This window comes from Dendronephthya gigantea, unplaced genomic scaffold (assembly GCF_004324835.1).
Source record: "Dendronephthya gigantea isolate DGI-Jeju-01 unplaced genomic scaffold, DenGig_1.0 000042F, whole genome shotgun sequence".
Classification (NCBI taxonomy): domain Eukaryota; kingdom Metazoa; phylum Cnidaria; class Anthozoa; order Malacalcyonacea; family Nephtheidae; genus Dendronephthya; species Dendronephthya gigantea.
The window spans coordinates 521,443-538,037 of NW_021163052.1; the positions used below are offsets into that span (position 1 = coordinate 521,443).

The 16,595-nt window shown below is 39.4% G+C and overlaps 1 protein-coding gene across 1 annotated transcript; it reads left to right on the plus strand.

Annotated features, from left to right (window-relative positions):
* Positions 1-3,633: 3,633 nt before the first annotated feature.
* On the plus strand, positions 3,634-8,424 carry LOC114527028. The gene has a single exon (XM_028548598.1). It carries the CDS (start codon positions 5,293-5,295, stop codon positions 8,383-8,385), a length of 3,093 nt encoding a protein of 1,030 aa, XP_028404399.1. The 5' UTR covers positions 3,634-5,292; the 3' UTR covers positions 8,386-8,424.
* The last annotated feature ends 8,171 nt before the right edge of the window (positions 8,425-16,595 follow it).

Genomic DNA, 16,595 nt, shown 5'->3' on the forward strand with positions numbered 1-16,595 from the left:
TTTACACCGTAAGGCCTGTTTTCCACTTCAACCGTATCGTAGCGTAGGGCTTTGTTTCCGACTTTTTCGAGCAGAACTAATGACTTTAAAACAATTACATACGCTACGTTTCGCTACGATACGGTTGAAGTGGAAAACGGCCTTAAGACCCGATTCTTTGATTGGAAGTGGACCTTCTCAAAAAACGTATTGAGTATTGATTCTCCCTTCACATTACTCTTGGCAATCTAATATTGGGGTATCATAATATGCATGAATATCAACAATTTTCTAATTCAATGTTTAGGAATAGAGGAAATGACCACAAAAGAAAACAACACAAAACGTAAGCACAGTCACATTTGGTCCTGTTATCACAATCTCCTAAAACAAATAGCATTAAGCAATCTTTAACTCATATATTCCTAAACATATATTGAATTTGAATGCCTGATTATAATATACTAGCAGGTAATTTTTTTTTGTGTGTGGGAAGGAGGGGGCAAAACATATTGTCACATAAATTTTAATGTATGCATATCAAGCCCTAAAATTGCGTTTAGAATTTCACTTCTTTTTTCTACAAATGTAGACACACAATTCATGGTTATTTTGCTGTTCAGTTTGCTATATGTGCACGTATTCTATAGTTACATATCTCATTTTTATGTTAATCATAGGTATCTGTGATGCAATGAATTAAACTGATAGATATAGTATGACATTCTAGGGGGGGGGGCAACTATGGGGGGAGGAACACCGCCACTGGAAATAATGGCATTTCAGCTAATTATTTATCTATTGCCATCGTATGACGCTACAAACAGTTACAACGTATCCGTATACAGTTTCAGATTGCAAGAAAGACATTTTCGTTCTGTGGGACAATTCGAATTCTGTTAGCTCTGAGCATTTTGCTGCCGTGAGAGAATTACTTAAGGCAATTATCAGAAGTGAAAAACTGCATGTGGAAGAGCAAGGCACTCATCTTGGTTTCATAACCCTCTCCAACGACAACCGGACTAAACAACTGTTAACAATTGGAAGAATTAAAAAGAAAGATGAATTGATTCAGTGGATCGATAATTTTGACGAAAATCCAAGAGGCAATGCGAGCTTCAAAAACAAAGCTCTTGAGCTTGCCAACGATGTAAGTTAAGCGTTTTCCTCTCAGTTTGGCTAGGAAAAGTCATCGCACATTTAGTTATCGTAAGAGACCTTTCATTGTAAGAGATGGTTTCCGTCTTTAAACGGGCGACAAATTGAAATATATTTGTTATTTTTGCGATGCCTCGTTGATTCAACCAATGATTTAATAATTTCTTTAAAGGCTTTTAACACGACCAGTCCTAAAAACTTTCGTCCCGATGTGGAGGATGTTATTTTGTTGTTAACCTACGCAGCACAGAATGCCCTTGATATTCAACTCGTAGATGAATATACCAGAATTTTGAAGAAGAAGGATATATCAATAGTTGGCTTGCCCGGAAGCGATGAAGACGTGGTCAGTGCCTTGGAATCCATTACATTGTGGTCGTCACCAGTGCTTTTTAAAACTATAATAAACCAGTTGTACAGAATTGCGAAATCGATCGCGAATGCTTTGTGCACGTCTCCCGGTAAGACTGTAAAATGAATTTGGGCAAATCAATATAGACGATGTCCTTAACCCTAGTTTGTTTAGGTTAGTTTGACGAAAGACGAACACATTCAAACTAAAAATTTCTTCTTGTAAGGAAAGTAAAACAAAATTCAAGAAATTACAATTGTTTGATCCTTTTTCTGTATAGTCACTATAGTGCACATTGTTTCACAATGGTAACCGGCGATTTTTCCTTTTTCTAGGCGAATGCAAATGCAAAGGTGACGGCATCCATGAGTTTATAGCCTATGCCAAACCCAGCGAACTCGAAGGGTTGGTTCATTGGTCAATACCAGAACTCACGTGCTCTGATTATGAGAGGGGACAGGTCGATCCAGCTAGTGCCAGGTCCCCTGCGAACTTCCCACTTGGCAAGCACGTGATTACTTATCCCTACTCGTATAAACGTAATGGCAAAATTGTGGAGTCCAAATGTTTTGTTAAATTCACCGTCGCCCGTACGTGACTTTTTAAAACATTAATTGTTCATTATTGACATGATCCCGATTAGGGCTGCTTTTCACTGTCGCGTTTTTTGCAAGCACGTAAAAGTTTAAAATCATTTAAACGATACTTATGAAATCGACGATTCAATAGATGCATAGGGTTGCGTTCTGTTGATGATTTGGCGTGTTTTTCTGGCATAAAATTAATTATACAACAACTTAGAGGGTTTTAAGCTTTTACGTGCGTGTAGGTACTGAACGTGCAAAAAACGCGACGGTGGAAAACAGCTCTTAGCTGAGAATCATCTCACACTTTCGAAGATGGTTTGTTTTTTCCGTCGCTTTAAAATTAGCGTTTGCTTGGCACGACTTTGATTACACGTTACCATTCTTAAATTGAGGGGATTTTTAATGATTGTTAGCTCAGAATCTGTAGTTTTATTTCTTTTCAAGCATTTTCACAACTGTTAAAAGATCACCATCCATTGGATAACGCTATCCAGCTTTCGTTAAACCGGCCCCTGGTGTTTTGCAATCGCTAAATTTCCTTCCATTTAGCTTGTCAATGTCCATGCACACAAACAATGGAGGCTGAAGTTGAAGAGGGGCGAAAAGACATCTTTCTTGCCTGGTCAGAACCTAAACCCAGGTGTCCTACTACACCAAGTGCAGCCAATCCCGACAAAACAAAAGAATTGTTCTCCATCGGTCGTCACACGCGGCACTACAACTACACGTACAGCGGCAAAAATCAGACATTTGTTGTCCAATGTCATGTAAATATTGTCGTCAAGGAACCTGGTATGTTTCCACCAAAACAAGGAGAAGTTTTGTTTTAGACCAATTTCTTTAATTTTCCAGTAACCCAATCAGAATGCAAAAGTATTTCCGGTGAAAAAGTGCATTGTACAGACAAGAAAGTGCGCTAACACTTCAATTTCGGCTATCTTTCAGACTGTAAGAAAGACCTGTGGATTCTTTGGGACAATTCGTGGTCAGTGGGGATCTCAACGTTCGAAACAAAAGTCAGACCATTTCTTAAAAACCTCATAGCCAGCCCACAGCTAAATGTTGGTCCAGACGGAACCCATATTGGAATAATAACATTCAGCACACAAGCACAAACAAGAGTGTTGTTGAAGATGGGAGAAATACAAACGAAGCATAGTAGGGTCAAAAACGAAAGTCCCGTGACCAACCTTCGGCTAGTAAAGTCTGATGATCTATTTCCGTTTATTATTGTATTCTGCTCAAAATAAGCTTCTATGCCGGTCTGCAAATGATGGGGACAAATCAGTAAAGCGAAAAGTTTAAAAGCTTTCATTGGCCGAAAAAAATATATTTTGGTAAATAGGCATTTTGACGGCAGAAATGATGTTTTTAGCAAAATTTAATTATCAACTACTTGAAAAGCTGCATTAAAACATCAATATGAGAAAAAAGTCGATATAGCCGTCTTTTACACCAGTATATCACAAATAAATCATTGGTACATTATAGTTATATTACATGACGTATTGACTGTTTTTTTATTTAAACCTGGTCGTTTTTCTGTCTTGTTTTTTAAAAATGTTTTTCCGAAAGAGCAAAAAATGAGTTCCCCAAATTTTTTATGCATTCTAAATTGTGGGAAACAATGTGATTCCTCAAATGCAATCGATAACTTGACCCAAGAAGCATGGGAAAAACTGAAAACTAAAGCGTTAAACTGGAAAGGTACATATATAGCTATAAAATAATCAGTTGTAAAAAAATGCTTTATCTGTCACGCTTTTTATTCATTACTAAAAGGTTCATTCAACATGGTGGCAACAATACATCACAATTTTTTACATCATAGCCGTACCATTTACATTTCAAAAACCTGACGGACGCATTATGCTATTTTATGATTCTTATATTTTAAAATTAAATCAGGTCTGAACAGATTTGGAAATGTGTATGACACTGTAGATTGGGGAAATGGGCCCAGTGGCAGACACATGCATGCTTCATGTCGACTTGATATATCAAGTTCCGAGAAGTTGAATCGAGCAAGAAACCGAAAGAAGAAACGCGAAGAAGAGCAATTGCCGTCTTGTAAGGAAGACGAACAAGTTGTGGTGGCGCCTGCTCCCAAACGTCTAAGATCTAACGTTGGTGTTGTTCATGACAAGCATCTTTGCGTATGGTGCATGAAGCGAGAAGATAAAAGGCATCCGGAACGAACAGGAAAGTGGCTTCTTATTTCATATCTACCAGCTTGGAACGCATTTAAAAGCCATACCGTGGTACTTCAAGATGATGTCATGAGAGATCGAATAAACCGCCTTATCGTTTCTGTCACTGACCCCTTTTCAACAGAAATAAGGTACCACCATAAGTGTTGGCTGAAATATGTTGGTTGCTATCAAAAAATGGCAGTTGAAGAACAGCCCGTCATGTTGAACAAAGTAACATTTCGCGAGGCGCAAACAATGTTTATAGACCATGTCCGTTGTGTTGTATTTGAAGAACATGAGATCAGAACCCTCCAAAGCCTGCTTCGTGATTACAAGAGAATTGTTGGGACTTACGGTTTTGAAACATCTGGTGTGAAATCTAGCTATGTGAAGGATATGTTGTTACGTGAATTTGGAGAGGACATAGGATTTCACCAACGACAGCAGAAAAACCATAGCGAAGTCGTGTACGATGCTAACGGTGCAGTTTCCTATGTTGACGCATTTATATCCTCGCTTGGGATTAGTGATGAACAACTCATAGAAAATGTGGCCAACAGACTCAGGAATGACGTGAAAGAGACGACAGTAGTCCCGTGGCCTCCACAAGTTGCTGAATTAGAGCAAAAAGAAGAGCTCCCGCCTCTTCTTACCCACCTTATTTCGTCACTTAAGAAACCTGGTCAGGTCAGTCACGATGTAAGAGCGCGTGCCCTTGCCTCACTCATCACCTACTATGTGACTGGGAAAGCAACAACAACAGCAGTAAATCTAACAATGACTTTACACGGACTTACACGAAGTAAAGAATTAGTCGATTTATTCCATAAATGCGGCTTGGGAATCAATTATGCGTCCGTTTTACTGTTACGTGACGCCTGGGCAGTTCATGACATCGAATTGTGCAATGAATGCCCAAACGAAATCGCAGAGAATACGCCAGGTGTTATTGTCGTTGACAATGATGATTTTCGAAACGATACCTTGACTGGCGGCGACACATCTCATCGTACCAACGTTATGTATGTACAACCGCTCTCTCTCTCTTGAGCATCGTGATTTGCAGTCTCGTGAACGAGTAAAGGACCGAAAAGTTTTGTCGTCCAAGATTAAAGAGTTTACGGAAGATATGGTAGCACACGATCGCTACATTACTCGCAAACGTGGTGAACCACCACCAGTCAGCAGTAGAGTTCAGTCAAATGCTAATGGTACAGACTCGCAAAGAAAACGTTGTGTGATTCACACGTTGGTTCGTGGTAAGGCTGAAGGAGGGCGTCCCCCACCCAAACAACAAACTGTTCCGGGTTTTGCAGGTTTACAAGCCATGCTTGCAGATTTCGTTGAAAAGAGCAAGCCGTACTATTTTATGACCTATCCAGATCCTCCAAAGAAATCAGTTCTGAATGATGTTATGATCAAGGTGAACAATGCCATTGGAGTAAAAAACATGCCATTCGCAGTAGTTGTCGGCGATCAACCTGTTTATACACTGCTCGTTGAGATTAAGAGTGAACATCCGCAGAAATTTGGAAAAATCATTCCATTTCTCGGTCCTTTCCACATCCAGTGTTCTATGATTTACACGATATACAAACGTCATAAAGGGTGCGAGCTGGCTGAGGTATTGGTTGCTGCAGGTATCATCGTCGAAGGTTCTGTCGATCAAGCATTGAGAGGGAAGCATTATCGTCGAGCTCTACGTTGCTTAACGCTAATGTACGAGGCCCTTATGCATCTTCTCTTAACACGCTATTTTCAAGAGTCACAGCTTGAAACTCCAACATTGGATCGCCTAACTCTTCTTCGTAACACAGACACGAACTCTCGAGAGATCCTTTCCACTGCTTACCAGGAACTAGAGGACGACCCATCCATAGACAACCTCATTGCCAACATGTTTGAGAATATCGAAAACACTGACATGGCCAGTTACTGGCTTGATTTCATGGAAATGGTGGAAACTTTGATGATGAATGTTTATGCTGTTCACACATGCAACTGGGAGGAGTACCTGATTTCACTCAGAAAGATGATGCCCTGGATGGTAATCTACGATCAGACCCACTATGGTCGTTGGCTTCCACATTTCTGGGCTGTGTTAGTGTCATTACCTCCAGATGAAAGCGATTTTTTTGCTTCACATTTTTCCCAGTCAATCACAGGTAATCCCTATTCCTCCATACCTTGGGATTTGTGGATTGAGATGACAATGAACAAAGGTTCAAAGTTAAAGGCTGGTTGGCTGTCCATCCTCAGAAACGAAAAGCAATTGATGGTTGATGCTAGGAATGCCAACAATCTTGGTCGCATTCGTGCAGCTGTTCACAACGAGGTGAACAGTAAGGAATTATCTCGAAAACACAGCGAGTGTGCTCCAACCCGATTGCTCAAGGATGAGCAGGCGATTCAAGATCTTGTTTCATGCATCGAAGAGTTTGATTGTTTCCCATTTGACCCAGCATCTCCAAATCTGCGAACATTGCAATCGGCGATACCTGCTGCTCCAGAAGTAATCCGTGATTTCAAGTCAGCAAAGCTTGATGGTGAGTTAAAACTGGGAGAATTAATGAAGGAACGTGTGTACTCGAAAGAGAAATCCATTAATGATCGCATCAAACGCAATTCCCGTCTCACTTTCGCCAAATCACCAGCGAGAAAATCTGGACAATGTTGTAAAGCGAATGAAGGTGAAATGGAAAACCAGGCATTGGCATCCGTAGTTAATCTCGTTGATGTTAGTGGCCTGATATCGCTGTGTGATGTTATGAAATATCGTATCACCGAGGAGTGCCTGACGCTTTTTCACGTCAACGGTACGTTTAGAAAAACCCAGAAGAGCAAGATTCTCCAGAAATTGATAGAGCGGCCTGTTACTCTTACATCGTACACTGCTCTTATTGATATGGGGATGATTTGGCGACTCGCGACTCCCACGGCAGAAGAAAGAGATAAAGCTGACGGCTCTGATTATACATGGAACGACTATGCCAACAAAGTTGTCAATATAATCGTTACACGCCATGTTGCCTCCACCACTATTATCTGCATAAACGATCCGTACGATCGGGCGGAGTCCATCAAAGATGACGAGCATGAGCTTCGTACCCAGAAACAAGCTTACATCCCTAACGTGTTTATCAAATTAGGTGACAAGTTCCCGTCTGCCAAGAAGTTTCAAACATTCCTTTGTAGTTCTGGCAATAAGAAGCGTCTTCAGAACCTCATTAAATCGTATCTATCGAAAGTCGCGCAGTCTTTGCATCAAGTGTTCATCTATTCAGTTGGCAAGGAATGTACCAACGTCTCATCTGCTGTTGTCCTACAAGATCTATCTTTCGATCAATGCGAAGCTGATACTATCATTCTCTCGGTCTACGCAGCTTTGCGAGCATCGGGTAACAACGACCCCGTGGTAATAGACGCCGCAGATACCGATGTATATGTTCAAGCAGCAGCTGTTTCACGGGAGTTTTCTGGTATTCTCTGCGTTAAGAAAAAACAGAAACTGCTTTGCTGTAGGGCAATGTGCGATAATGAAGAAATCGCCAAATGCCTAATCCCGTTCCACGTGATGACTGGATGTGATTCCAATAGCTGCTTTTATGGTCACGGAAAAGCGACAATTTACGCAAAGTTGGTAAAAAACGCCGAAGCCCGTAAATTGCTTGCCAAATGTGGGATGAACCTTCCATTGGCAGCAGACGTCTTGGATGATCTCATCTCTTTCATTATTCGCTTTGTCTATGGTGATACACATAGTTCATCACTAGACATGTCCCGCGCGGCTAAATGGAAAGCACAAAAGAAGAAATCGTTGAGGCGACTTCCTCCAGATCTGGACAGTTTAAAGCAACACATCATGCGAGCCAATTACCTATCATACATTCAGCGCCACCCTGAAGAAAAAACGCATCCTTCGCCTATCGGTCATGGATGGGAACTGGTGAATGGACGCTGTAAACCAGTACGCCATACACAGCCTTCCCTTCCGGTTTCTTTGCCCAAGGTAGACGAGGAACTTTTTGAAAACATTTCTGATTCTGAGGCTGAATCTGAAGCATCATTTGACTTAAACGATTCAGAATTTGACACTTCGTCGGATGAACTTGAATAGTCTGTATTCTGACATAAAAGCTTGTTTAGAACAGTTTTATTGCGGTATACTTTATGTAATATAACTATAATGTACCAATGATTTATTTGTGATATACTGGTGTAAAAGACGGCTATATCGACTTTTTTCTCATATTGATGTTTTAATGCAGCTTTTCAAGTAGTTGATAATTAAATTTTGCTAAAAACGTCATTTCTGCCGTCAAAATGCCTATTTACCAAAATATATTTTTTTCAAAATGGCGGCCAATGAAAGCTTTTAAACTTTTCGCTTTACTGATTTGTCCCCATCATTTGCAGACCGGCATAGAAGCTTATTTTGAGCAGAATACAATAATAAACGGAAATAAATCATCAGACTTTACTAGCCGAAAGTTGGTCACGGGACTTTCGCTTTTGACCCTACTAGCAGGATCTTCGAGCATATCTTGATAGCTTGAGATACGATGACATATCTGGTGATGGTACAAGAACTGGAATGGCGTTAAAAATGGCTGATGAGGTGAGATAAGGGTTATATCATTATTCCAATGTACGGAAACAGTTTGACTTTTTCAATTGTCCGTAAAGAAGGCAAGATCTCGTTTGCAAACCTGGCCAACAAAAAGTCTTCTTGAACAACGATTCTCGCCTTACAAAGAGATCTTACTGAAAATGGTGTCTCAAACGAATGCCCTCTATGAAACGTTGAAAAAGGATTTAGCATCATCAATGTGGTATAAAAACTGCCTAAAATAGACACTTCTCGACGTTTCGACCTGAGGGCCTTCATACTAACTCTTCTGACGAAGGCCCTCAGATCGAAACGTCGAGAAGTGTTTTTGTCTATTTTAGGCAGTTTTTATACCACATTTGATGCTAAGTTGTTTGAAGACGCTGCCACGCTGCTCCTTGGTTATATTGAAAAAGGATTCTTCATTGTTCACATTCCTTTTGCCTTTATTTTTTACCTTTCTTCTTCTTGCTCACCGGAAAGCGTTTGATGTAACGAGCCAAGACATAAATGTATCGAGGTGTACCGAAGCGTCCCTTATGATACTCTTTGACTCGACCAGTAACTCCAGTTCGCTATTTGATGCCTTTAAAGCTCAGTGGAAAAATTTTTATCCCATGTAGAGACTTGCACTTGTCAGTCCAAGAAATTACCGACGGGATCGTGGGGATGTTGTTATGATTTTCACGGATGGTGAAGCGATCCGAGGCCGCGGAGAGGACACGTTTGGTGATAAGTACAGCCATAGGAAGTACGGGGAGGGATTGCTTGCCAATGACATGGCTAAAAGTTTGAAAGATAAAGACGTCACCGTGATCGGCCTAGCAGTTGGAACTGAATATACTTTGAGGCGATTTAGAGACGACATTAGGGGTTGGTCAACAGAGGGAAAATATTTTGAAGCAAACAAGGAAAGCCTAAAAAGCATCATGGACCAACTCATCAATGCTTCTTGCATCGACCCGGGTAAGATTAGAGACAATTTAACTCATTTCATTCAGTCAGGTGTTGCTAAACTGAAATAACCCATACTATGTCGCTATTTACAACCGTCTGCATCATGAAAAAAAATAGTGAGCCAGTTCTCTAAAATAAAAATTTTCCTGATAATAATTCCTTCTCAATAATATCCCTTCGTTCTGATTTTCCTCTTTCTTTAATCATTTCTAAAGTCTCTCCTCTTTATTAAACCCTACCTCTTTAATAAGCCCTCTCTCTCTCTAATAACTGCTTCCTCTCTTATAACCTCTCCTTCTCTAATAACCCCTCCCCCTCTCTCTCTCTAATAACTCTTTCCTCTCTAATAAGCCCTCCCTCTCTAATAACCCCTCGCTCTATAATAACCTCTCCTTCTCTAATAACCCCTCCCCCTCTCTCTAATAACTCTTTCCTCTCTAATAAGCCCTCCCTCTCTAATAACCCCTCGCTCTATAAGAACCCCTCCCTCTCTAATAACCCCTCGCTCTATAATAACCCCTCCCTCTCTAATAACCTCTCGCTCTCTAATAAGCCCTCCCTCTCTAATAACCCCTACCTCTCTAATAAGCCCTCCCTCTCTAATAACCCCTCGCTCTATAATAACCCCTTCCTCTCTAATAACCCCTTCCTCTTTATTAAGCCTTCTCTTTCTAATAAACCATTTATATCTAATAAGCCATCCCTCTTTAACAGCAGTACTTTCTCCTTCTCTAATGATCCTTTCTTTTCAAAAAACCTTTCCGCTATTAAAACCAGCATCCTAATAAGTGGCAAGTCCTCCCTTCCCAACATAACCCAAACAATGCCCAACCTCTCATCCGGGGTACTGACAATGTCTTTTTTGGATGGTGTGATTTTAGGCCAGTGTTTATGCGACACGATCTCCTCGGAAGACAATTACGTAGCCGCAGAACAAACGGCCTTGATAAGCTGGGTTGAGCCAAGTCTCAAATGCGAATCAGGTCGTTCGGCGAATGTGCAAAGCGAAACGGTTATCCCGCCTGTCAGATCCCCCTCGAGGTTTGGTGTTGGCCAGCACCAAATCACATACACCTACGGTTATTTGAGAAGATCAAGAATAATAAGAAAACAAAATTGCTTTGTGTATATCAATGTCAAAGGTCAGTTACGTTTACAGGGTATTCTTCTTTTCGAGGTTTAAAGGGTTTTAATTTCGAGTGGAATTATACACACTTCAAATTCAAGCCAGGAACAGTTGATGGAAAGATTAGTCAACTATATAGGTCCTCCGGTAGGAGTCGAACCTAAGCTTTTGCGATGCCGGTGCAATGGTCAGTGCATGGCAAGAGCATATACAGATCATATTCCGTAAGAAGATACACGAATTATAATTATCTATATTCATTGACCATTTCAGAATGCCAATGTCCTGAAGTTGTTAAGGTTAATAAAGCACTTCCTGGCGGTAAAGACACAGCTGGTGTATCGTGGATAGTTCCTAGACCAAATTGTCCTACAGCATCCTTGAGCTCAGTCTCACCACCAGAAGCAAGAAACGGTCGAGGAAACTATAAAATCGGCGAACATGAAGTAACCTACAACTACATCTACAGCGGTGCTTCTGGAAACTTCTCACTTGCTTGCAAGGTGGAAATAACTGTTAATTAAAGGTAAGCTTGTATTAAGTTTGAAAATAGCTCTATATCAGTTTTAAAATTGTTCTTCCTAGAGGTCCAGTATAAGGATCATCTCTTATTGATCTAGTGTTACTACAGGCGGAAACCTAAACTAAACTAACTTTATTTATACTTCAAATTCAAGCCAGGAACAATTGATGAAAAAAATTAGTCAGCTATATTGACCCATTTTCCCATCAACTGTTCCTGGCTTGAATTTGAAGTGCGTATAATTCCACTAGAAATTAAGACCCTTTAAACTTCTAGAATTTACCTGCATCGAGTGAAGTGCAAAAAATAATAATTGATATAACTTTATTTACACAGGATAGCCGTCTATCAGTTTTAAACTAGAGAGAATCATCTCTTATTGATTATGAGCTTAACTAAAAGAAAACAATCTGTTTTACTTTTCGTAGCAAAACAGCCATGAGTTCCTCAACAAAAGTATGTTCCGTGCAACAATTCACGATGGTATAGAGATGATTTCTCTTGCTGTAGACCGCAAGTATATTACGCAAGAATATTAAGTGTATTATTAAGAACGTCAAAATTAAAAAAAGATAAGAAACTTTGAAAGGAACTTTGATGTGTAAGAATAGTTTTGTAATCATCGATCGTTCAATTTGTTATATCTTTATTAAGAACGTCAAAATTAAAAAAAGATAAGAAACTTTGAAAGGAACTTAGATGTGTAAGAATAGTTTTGGTAATCATTGATCGATCAATTTGTTATATCCTTTACAGAGGTAAAATAATAAATGATTGTCCTCATATTCTTAGAAATCTTGTAACCGCATTTTCTTGAAGTATTAAAAACAAGTTTTGCTAAAAATATTGTCAATGGCATTCTCTATTCCCGGGAGTAAAAGTAAAGATAAATGCTGTTTCGTAAATACTTGATAATGGATTGGAACTCGATCGCTACTGGATGTTAATCACACAAAGTAGACTACAATGCCGAATAAGCGAATTGGACGAATGAGCTGAAATATTTTGATGTGAATAGCTTAATTTTCAATAAGTACATATTAAATGCATTTTTATGCATTTTTATGCAGGTTCAGTAATTCACAAGATGTATGAGAGTATTTTTGAATTTTGGCTTATCCACCGTTTAAGCTAAACGCCTTTCGAGTTTCGAACAGCCGGTCCCTGATATTGTGCCAGGACGATTAGACGTCATCTTATGAGGCAACTATCACGACATCAGCCACTCACTGAGCTGAACGCCATGCAGTTGCAAATCGGTGTTCATCGTGCGCACATCATTTCTAATATTATTACTATATAGCGTTGCTCGTATCACATAACAAAGAAGTGCAGTTCACACCAGACTATACTCGCTCATTGTTTGGGAAAACAAGACATCGCCAAGCCTTCACCTAGGTAATAATTATTTCTATTATATATAAACCAGAAAAATTCAATGCATATATGGGCTATGTGGACACGAGCGTCGTTTTCGAGCGTTTTCAAAATCGTTTTTGTCTATTTTAATGTTTAGATGCCCTGTCCACACGATCCAAGGAAAAATATGCTCAATTAATATGTTAAATTAGCTTCAACTTCTATTATTGTAAATTGACGGTGTTTGAAACCGTTTTGGCGGGGAAACGAATGTGCATGAAACGCTCGAAAACGTTACCGTGTGCACATAGTCATAGAAAGTTTTTGTCAGTGTCACAGTACAAAAAGTGCAGGTATAAAGTTTTCCAAATTTGCGTTGGTTTTTCAAATATTCAAAATGGTTGCTTACATCTTGAATTAACTACTCAAAACTCAGCATCACAGCTGTTTATCTGCTGTTTTCAAAACGTGTTGAGTGAGGCGCAGACGTACTTATATTTAGCACTGCCACTGATGCATTAGTGTCCGTTCAAAGAAAAACAGACCTCGCTCTATCGTGTTATGAATTGAGGTCGTTGTTAAAGTTATGCTAAACTATGTAGCTCGCCACAGCTTTTATCGTGTAACAAAAGTGAAAATTAATAAAAAAACGCGTAATTACAATGCCTATATACTAGAGGTTTCAACAAGCTCAGGTTGCTCTCAAGTCAGCTTTCAAGTAAGAGACAGTCAACAATGATATCCAAATACTGCAGTTGTAAATTTGTGTATCGTTGAAAATTGAAATAACTTCATAGGATGAGGTGTAAACGAAAGGAAGGGAAACCAATCATATTTGGCAACTGTAAAGAAGTTTTGCAGACGCTAATGGTGTTTTACTTCGCTGCAAACCTGGTTTTTGGGGAAGAAGAGTCGGAATTCTGTGAAACAGGATGGTCTGAATTAGTTAAAGACAGAAGACATTGGGAAAGCGAATGTTTAAACGAAGATATGAACAATATGTCACAGTGTTGTAACGAGACAGCTGAATCTCTTGAAGACAGATATCAAAACTACAGAAAGTTGTGTCCAATCGTTGGTAAGATTTCTAGCTATCAGTTTGTTTTGCTGAGTCAACTTTTTCCATCCTTAGACTTTAAATGCTGATAATCAAGCATTGTTAAATTTTTTATTTTCTTTTATCATAGAAGGCAATTGCATTTGTCATTTTCAAGAGGAGAAGATATATCGCACTACGTACACCAACATGTCAGATTCAATATCATGGGCAAACCCAAACGTCAAATGCTCACATAAATTCCTAGTCAAGCGTTTAACAGTAGAACCAAATGTAAAATCACCGTACAGTTTTCCTGTTGGTTTAAATAAAATCAAGAATACCTTTGAAATGTATGGAGGAATGAAGATGACGTGTACAATTATGGTCTATGTTAAAGGCTGTAATGACAACGGCTAGTATTATTTTTGTCATAGATTCATAATTTATTAATGTACACTTCATAAAGAGGCTGTCCCAAGAAGGGGACTCTTACGGAAAGATTCGCATGACAGGACGTCATCTTTTTACTCTATAGCTATAAGTTCATTTTTCAAAATTTAAAACACTATAATTATACATATATGCTCGCGCAAAAGGTCTGGAAAGCGTTGGCAAAGAAAAGAATTGCATTTCCATTTCACTAGCATTACTCTTTTCGGACAGTTTTCCATCTAGCTTTCTTCATCATTGTATGTCTACACATATCAATGAACCTTAATAACCAATTTCTTACATTTTTAGGGACAGAGGAGATAACGAGAATAGAAACCAAAGTAAAAAGTAAACATCAATCGACCACTCGTATCATAGAATTATAGATCGACTTGTGATCTAGATAACAAGAAGCGAAAATATTACCACAGTTAAAAAAGCATTTAAGATTGGCTGAAAAACGTCAAATATTGACTGGCGCCGGCTGCAAGACGTCAAATAGCCAAGCGAGGCAGGCAATTTTTGTACACTTTTGTATTACGGACGGAAGTGTTAAACTAAATTTAGTTACACATTTCCGGCTATAATACAAAAGTATACAAAATTTGTCGCCTTCACTTGGCTATATCTTCAGTACTTTACAACATTTCGCAGCCGGCAAATTTGGCAATTTTACAAAGTTTAGTATGTTCTTTTCGGAAATTCCCTTGTTGTCGCCTGGATTAAAAGTTGGTCCATTATGCAAGTAGCATTGCCTAATCATTTATTTATATTCATATAATATTGTTCACATCTTACTTATATCTTTGGCAATGCGCGCTGTAAACCAACAATAGTTGTTTAGCATGGATACGGTTCAGCAGAAAGAAAGCGCTTCAAAATGTATATAATTACGGCCCCGTCCACACCATACCCGGAAGCATTTGAAAACGCAAGAATATTTCTCCGAAATTTTTCTTTGTTTTTCTTACATTACCCGGCTCTGCATCAAAGCACGCAGACAAAAAATCCGCTCCGCGCGCGAAATTCCGCCTAGTGGAAAACAGGCTTAACCAGTTAACTGACTGCTCACGCAGCAGCTGTATCAGACAATCAATGTTAGTGTCGTTTATATAGTTTCAGATTGCAAAAAAGATATTCTCGTTCTCTGGGACAATTCCGCGCGTTCTTCGTATTTTTCCATTTTGAAAGCATTTCTAAAGGAGTTTATCAGAAGTGGAAAACTGCGCGTGGAAGAACAAGGCACTCATCTTGGTTTTATCACCTTCTTCAACAAAAACCTCTCTAGAAAGATCTTGAAAGTCGGAGAAATCAAGAACAGAACAGAGTTGATGCAATGGCTGGATGGTTTTGTCTATGACGGCAATGAACTGAGCGGCAATGAGACCTTCATGAACGAAATATTCGAGCTTGCTAACAATGTAAGTTAAACGGGTGCGATTAGAAAACGTTGCTAGTAGTAGCGTAATTCCTTGAGTTCTTCATGGTCTAAGACATGAATACTCCCGGGAAAGAGTAATGAGAACCCTCAGACGAGCTCCAAACTTCCAATAGCTTCCTTTAATTTCTTTTTAAGGCATTTAACGAAAGCAATCCTCGCAATTTCCGTCCTGACGTGGAGGATGTTATTTTGTTGTTAAGAAGCGGTGCTCACAAAGCTTCAGAAAATCAGACAAAGCTCGTGGAGGAATATACGAGAATACTGAAGAAGAGGAACATCACTATTGTCGGTGACGTGGTCAGAGATTTGAAATCCTACATTCAACGCTGGTCCTCACCAAAGTCGGACGAGTTGGCAAAAGTTGTGAATAAAATAGTTGATACTTCGTGCGCCTCACCTGGTAAGGCTTGGAAATGGGTTTGTGGGAATCAATTGACGTGGTTCTTAAGATTAAATACATTGGAGAGTAAATTAACACTGCACCCGTTTTGTGCCGCGTGCGCATGCTGTGGTCAGTGCGACAAAAGATAAACCAATCTAGCCCAGCAGAACAGGCTTTTTACAATTGAGAAAATAGACTATATAGGGTAGACGTAACCAGTGACTATATAACGTTACTCCTGCCCACGCACTTACAGAGCAAAAAAGAACTATATATAAATGCGCGGAATTATATTGTTCGATGCCTATTCCCATTTAGGACCTGATTTTCACAGATTGCTCTGTCTTACAGTGGTAAAAATTACGCACTTATTTCTTTTTCCTTCAGGCGAATGCAAATGCAGAGATGACGGCATCGAGTTTATAGCCTATGCCAAACCTAAAGAACTCGAAGGGTTGG